Source organism: Argentina anserina, chromosome 6 (genome assembly GCF_933775445.1).
Source record: "Argentina anserina chromosome 6, drPotAnse1.1, whole genome shotgun sequence".
NCBI lineage: Eukaryota > Viridiplantae > Streptophyta > Magnoliopsida > Rosales > Rosaceae > Argentina > Argentina anserina.
The window spans coordinates 12,685,131-12,691,839 of NC_065877.1; the positions used below are offsets into that span (position 1 = coordinate 12,685,131).

General features: G+C 41.9%; 1 protein-coding gene across 1 annotated transcript; it reads right to left on the reverse strand.

Annotated features, from left to right (window-relative positions):
* Nucleotides 1–707: 707 nt before the first annotated feature.
* Nucleotides 708–2,772, reverse strand: LOC126797834 (polyphenol oxidase, chloroplastic-like). The gene has a single exon (XM_050524562.1). The coding sequence runs from the start codon at nucleotides 2,662–2,664 to the stop codon at nucleotides 859–861; it is 1,806 nt and encodes a 601-aa protein (XP_050380519.1). The 5' UTR covers nucleotides 2,665–2,772; the 3' UTR covers nucleotides 708–858.
* Between the last annotated feature and the right edge of the window lie 3,937 nt (nucleotides 2,773–6,709).

Consider the following 6,709-nt stretch of genomic DNA (forward strand, 5'->3'; position numbering starts at 1 on the left):
AGTTCATTTAACCAGCGACGTCCACGATAGACACTCCAAAAAATAGGACGTGACAATAAGTTAGAGCATGCTCTAACCGCGGGGCCATACTGGGCCTTAGTTGTATCATGTTACTTGGTTCGAAGTTCAAACTTCCAACCCTAGCTAGTATTACAAAAGTTACTTGAATTACATCCTTCCCGATTAAGGCATGTTTACTTCATGTTTCTAGCCTTCTAGCTAGGATTTGTCAACCGTAATTCATTTCTGACCGGGCACTACAACCATCGTTAGCTAAGCATAAGAAATCAGTAACATACACATGCATGTCCGTTTAAACATATCTTATCTGCAATTTATGGGACATTAAATGTGCTCTTGACCGATTACCACTAGAATACTAGATAGTTTATTATTTTAGGCTTAGTATTTGAAAAATTCAAATATCATCCAGTTCTCTAGATTCACATAGGTTCCAGTCCGATCGATCGAACAAGTGGAGAGGACCTGTGATTGCTGTCCTGATCAAATAAAGGAAAAGAACGACAAAGAAAGCCAATGATAAGATAAGATTATAAAGAAGTGGATTGGTTGTCAGAATTATAGCTAGATGCAACCAACCAAACCTTAATCGATCAAGCTTTATGCTAAATATATGGGAACTTGATCGATCGACGATCGTACGTCGAAACACTGATCTGACCATATCGATCACAAAACATTTCAGAAAAAGAAAAAAATTGCATGTATCTGTGTATATTGATGATAAGTAACGTTGCGGATTATATTTCAAATGGTAGGTCCAAACTCATCCATTTGAAAGATGAACGACATACATACATTGTTTACATATAGCAAAATCAATTAATTAGCTTCCGCTCAATCAGCAAGAAACTCAATTTTCACACTACCAATTTTAAGAGACTTAGTTCCATACCTCGGCACCAAAGTCACCACCACACTTTCATCATCTTCAGCCCCCAAATCCTCCAATAGATCCGATAACCCCAACCTCAAGCAACTCTTGGTCTTCTTCTTCTTCTTATCTTTATGCTTGTGGGGCACGTTCACAAAGCTCCCCGCAAACTCACTGTCGTCGGGTTTTCCAGGCTCATCATCGTCTTCTAAGTCATTCACGTAAACATCAAACTTCACTGCCGTGTCTTTCTCGAATTCGATCCCTCCGATCACAAGTATCTCCTCCTCGTCCTCCTTCTCCTTCTTGCTCCTCTTCTTCTGATTTGGCCTCTTTACCACCGTACTAATTTTCGAGTCCAACTTTATCGGAAAGTCACCTCTCCCCACCACCTTTGGTCCGGATGTTGCTGCACGCGCCACCCCAATCGCCTTGGCTACTTTCGCAAGCTTCGACCTACGTGGTGTTGGCCTGGACGTCAACCATGGAATGTCTACGTCTTGGTACATATACCCGAGCTTCTTTGTGTCTAGGCAGTCGCGTACCTTCACGCGCACTAGCTGAGCATTTTCATCGTAGAATAGAAACCCTGTGTCCAACCAATCTGGATCGGTAATATCCTTATTAGTCTTACTCAAAGTTTTCCATAAACTCCACATCCTATCAACGTTAGAATGATGTGAGAAGAATATAGGATCTCTAGCAGCAGAGTAGAAGTTCCCCATGTCCTCGTAGTTAGGCTGGGTGTTATCACCGGTCCAGACGTGGACCGGACCGTGAGGAGTAGACTCGATTGAACCCGATCCTGGACTAGGATCGGTGCCAGCCCTATAAGCTGTTCCAAAGAAGAGCTGCTGCTTCTTGGCGTTGGACACCATCTGCCTGTACATGATCTTCAAATTGCTTGATATTTGGTCAGTCTCCGTAGTCGGCACGTCGGTGAGGTTCCAGTCTAGGTCAAGGAGCGTCGGAGGCTGGTGGTTGGCGTTGCGGAGCTCGTCGTAGAGCGGCGAGCTCGGGTCAGCGAAAAGAGCAGGGAGCTTCATTCCAGGAGGGGAGTCCCAGTTCCAAAATGGCAAGGCGAAAGTGGGGTCACCGATGAGTTTTCCAAGGATTCTCTCATAAAAGTACAAGTAGTATCTGTGGAAGGGGAAGAAGAGCCATGACTGGTGGATTTGGAGCTCGAGATCAGGAAACCCAACTTGATCATAAGCGCCGTCACAATAAGCACAATGAATATCGGCTTGTTGCGAAAAGCTTCGTGGATCGGAGTCAGGGAGGGCTTTCATGAGCTCAATGGCTTTGGAGTATTTGTCGATGTAGGCCTGATCAACGGCGTGAGCTGCCGGCCGGACGCGGAGTGGAGAGGAGGAAGGGAAAGTGAAGTCTATTATCTTGTCAGATATTGGTGGGCAGCAATTTGTTGGTTGAGCACCGGGTGGTAAGTCTGCTGCTCCGCACTTGGATAGGTCTGGTGGCGCCACCGGCTTTGCAAATGCGAAAGGATCAGTGCCACCAAGACCAACACCGTATAGGCCTCCGAGCCCAATAAGCACATTTCTCCGGTCTAGGTTTGTTTGAGATGGTTTTCGTTCATCCCTAGAGTTTTGATCGCTGCTCTTGGATTTGCATATGATCCTGCTGCGTATTAAGGAATGCCTAGGGCTTTGGGTTAAGGATACCTGGGAACTATTTTGAGAGAAGGAAGAGAGAGAATTTGAAGAGGAGATGGTTGTCGTGGTGACTAATGGAGATGAAAGAGAAGCCATGGTGATCTGGTCTGGGTGTATTGCTCATCGGCCATTGGCTTTATAGTGGGTTTAGGTTTTACTTTTCTTTCCATTGTACAGATGCAGACATAAGTGTTGGCAGCCCTGAATGGTTGACGACGAAAAAATGCACCATAAGTATTGTCATACATTCATGCATGCTGGTATTATCCAATATCGACGTGGGAATATACCCCCCAAGGTACGTAAGCTAGCTAGCTGAAGAATTTCAGACAAAAAAAAAAGGCTAGCTGAGTAATTCAAGAAAGCGAAGTAATTTAGGCTTTCTTTGATTCTGAGATTATCATTGATTCACATTCATGATTAAGCTAGCTAACCGGCAGATATTGTACGTACGTAGGTTAATTGACTTAATTCAAATATAAATCGATCATACATTTACGACCTGTGGAAATTGGCTGTTAATTGATTATGATGATTCATTCTTCATTGGTAGCATGGTTTCATTCGTAACAGTTGGATCTTTCAGTTTAGTGTACGTTTCCACTGGTGTGTAAGATATGGGGTTTGTTATTTCCACGTACGTGCGTAGGAGATGATACGAAGAAGCGAAGAACGTATTAGTCAACGATTCGGCAGATCGTATTGACTGGTCGGTTGGAATGCCTAGCAGGATACTACAGTGCTTTCAGACCGAAAGAAAAACTTCATTTTTCTTTTAATTCCTTGCTCCACGATAAGATAATGAGATAATCCCTCTTGTCCTTTTGATCATGAATTTTCATCGGCAATGCCTCCCTTTCATTTCATTTGGCTGCATCTACCAAGTGGCACAACGGCTGCTATACGCTAGTTTCAACTTTCAACTCTTTTTTATTCTTATTCTAAAAGAAGTAGGAAATGATCGAAGAATATTCTTCCCTTCTGTTACCAAAATTAGACGCGAGGCCCCTTGTTATAGTTACATCCATCTTGTTCATTCCTGTACTTATTAGAAACACGTACGAGTTTGCGCGCAGCATGCGTATCTGTCTCCTATTCAGATCTTAGATCTTAAGTAATTATTTGTTTTGGATTCATGTTGTTTCACTTGTTCGTTCCATCTTTATCGCACAAGCTACTATTATATCATTTATATGGTACCAAAGTAAAATAAAGTACCAGAAGCTTCTTCTCCCTGGTTTTGGGATGAACTTGTAGGTTACTTACTGCTTGTTCGTTGTGGAGCAATTATTCTGTGTACTCGCCACACCATGTGATACTATTATGAGATGTACCCAGCCAATCATATTACGTCATGGTATAATTAATATGCACGTGGTGAAAATGACAAAAAATTATTTACATATAAGAACTAATCAGAAACAATCACAATAAAAAATGAACCAATAACATTAAAGGGGTACGTCACGTGGGATATGTGACGGGTATATATAATATTTTCTAGTTCTATGTGTGTTGCTTGTCTTATGTTTCTTGATATCGCTTAATGAACTCGATCATTTCAAAAACAAATTAACAAAAAGCACCAGAAGTTGGTTATTAATTCCATATCATTTGCTGATTTGCCACATAATTCTAGGATTGAATGAAGGCCATTGAATTTAGTCAGATGTGATGGTTAAGAAGATGTGTAAATTAAAAACTTGTGTAAAATAAGGTGCCCCTTAATCCAGACTCCAAACGGAAAAATAGGTTTTAAATAACCGGTTTTGTCCGATAAAACAAAGTCCTAGATGGATCAGAACACAAAATTATCAAATGAATCTTAATCCTAACCGCTTCCATCATGTTCAGAACTAGCCTTTTTTACTCATGCATTTGCATGGATTCAACTTCCCACGTACCCACTAAAATAGTGAAATTGCAATGTTTTACTCTTCTTTATCTTTCCTTTTTTTACCCCTTGTAATTTTTGTTTCTCTTTTCTTTTATTATTTTATGTTTTTGGCCCTTCTACATATTATCATTTTAACTTATATTCTCTTTGACATGGGTATTTCTAACAAATATTTTTTTTTGTAAAGCTGTTGACATGAGGGCTTCTAGTTATAATAGTGGACATATAAATGAGGAATATATTCGATCATAACCTAGGGATATGATTTCCCATATCCTGTTACTACGTGCATAATAAAAAGAATGAAAAGTGATGGTGGCGGTGGCGCAGTGGGAGGGGCTGCTGCTCAATTCACTCACGGCTTTGGGATGTTAAATTGGGCGTTGCAAAAATTTGAGATGGCTATCTCGGGATTTTGGGCTGCCAACGTCGATATAAAGAACATAGAATGTAATAACCCGATTTTTTGGGTTCAAATTATATGAATTCTTAGAAATTTTTAAATATGAAAAATTTAATAAATCGCATTTTTTTTTCGCTTCACGACGATGTCAAATAAAAAATGGAACCGTCATCGGAAATCTAAATTAAGAAAACGTTACGTTTCTGCGACGCATGAGTTGACTTTTACTCAGTCGCTCGTTTCTGAAAACTTCATTCACGAAAGTTGTAGAGCTCGTCGATACGAACCCGTGGGCATATACGCACTTTAATCGAACGTCCTATGTAAAAGTTATTGTCGATGAAAATTGGTTTCCGATTTTGGAAATTGTATAAAAGGGAATTTTTGGAAACTAGGGTTTCCAAAAACAGAAACCCTCTCTCTCCCTTTCTCACCCCCGCAGCCATCTCTCTCTCTCCTTGACCCTTTCTCTCTCTCAAATCGCCTCTGGCGATCTCGCGACTCCGGTCTCCGTGGCCCTCACCGCCTGCCTCAAAGGCATCGCACGGTCCTCAATAGCGGCCTTTGAGCTCGACATGCCTCCTCTCGCCGTCGTGAAGCTCGCGCGACAACCCAAGGTTCCTGCGATTCCACCGCCGTCCAAGCTTCATCGCCAGTGAGACCAGAGCACGGGGACTAGTTCACCATCGCCGATCCTCATCCCTGAAGTCATCTGTAAGCAAATTGTAGCCGAATAGCGCCGCCGGTCTCACCCCTCACGAATTCGACCACCGTTGGTATTCCAGCTTTCCCGGTGACTTTCCGGTAGTTCTAGGTCCAATCTAGGTATGGAAATGCTCTAATTCGACTGTTGTACATGTTGTGTGGAAATTGTGTTGATTTTGTGAAGTTTTGGAGGAGGAGGAGGGAGTGTTCGTGTCGCCGTCTATGGCGGTGCGTGAGGGAGTGTGAGGGGGGCATGAGACGGCCTTAGGCCGTGGAAGGGTGGAGGAGGTGAAAATGGAGAGTTTTGGGCGACGGTGGGCGAGCTACGCTCTGGTTTTGAATTGTTGCATGGGACCCACGCACTGCCATCACTACTACACATAATACCTTTAATGACATTTTAGAGATGACGTTTTTAGCATTTTTTTTGAAAAAAACGTCATTGAATTTTCAAGTCACCATTTTAAAATTATATTCATGGTGTTTGGAAACGCTATAAAATTTACGGCGTTTATAAAACGCTATTATAATTGCATTTGATGGCGTTTGGCAAACGCCTTTGCCAAATTAAAGTTCAATGGCGTTTCTAAACGTCATAAATATTAGATATGCTTGCTCTTATTTTCACATTTCCATCGATTCCATCGAGACCCTATATGGCTTATCTATCTCCAAACAAGTATTTACTTCTCTATCTCTCTCTCCCTGACCTCAAACACTTGGTTTTTTCAAACCCAAATCTTAAGCATATGAATCTCTCCGCTTCAACTTCCTCGATCTTCATTCCTACTCTTCCGCCATGACTGATAAAATTAATTCGTCTTCACCCGTAAAACCCAGAAAGGCCAATAGACATGTTAACAGATGTTCCCCCAACCCGACTCCATTGCTTCCGATTTTTACACTGCAACTCGAACTTCGCGGATACACACTTCAACTCTCATTCTTTCTTACTCCCCAGAAATTAGGGTTTTCAATTTCCATGGATCCCCATCCTCGCCTCGATGATGTAAGCCTCTCAGCTCAATCCTCATTCCATTTATATCAGCTCAATTTCTCTTTGTGATTAATTTTGATTCCGTTAAATTTAGGATGATGATTACGGAGGTGAGTTCCCGAGAACCAGCGGTGCCCCC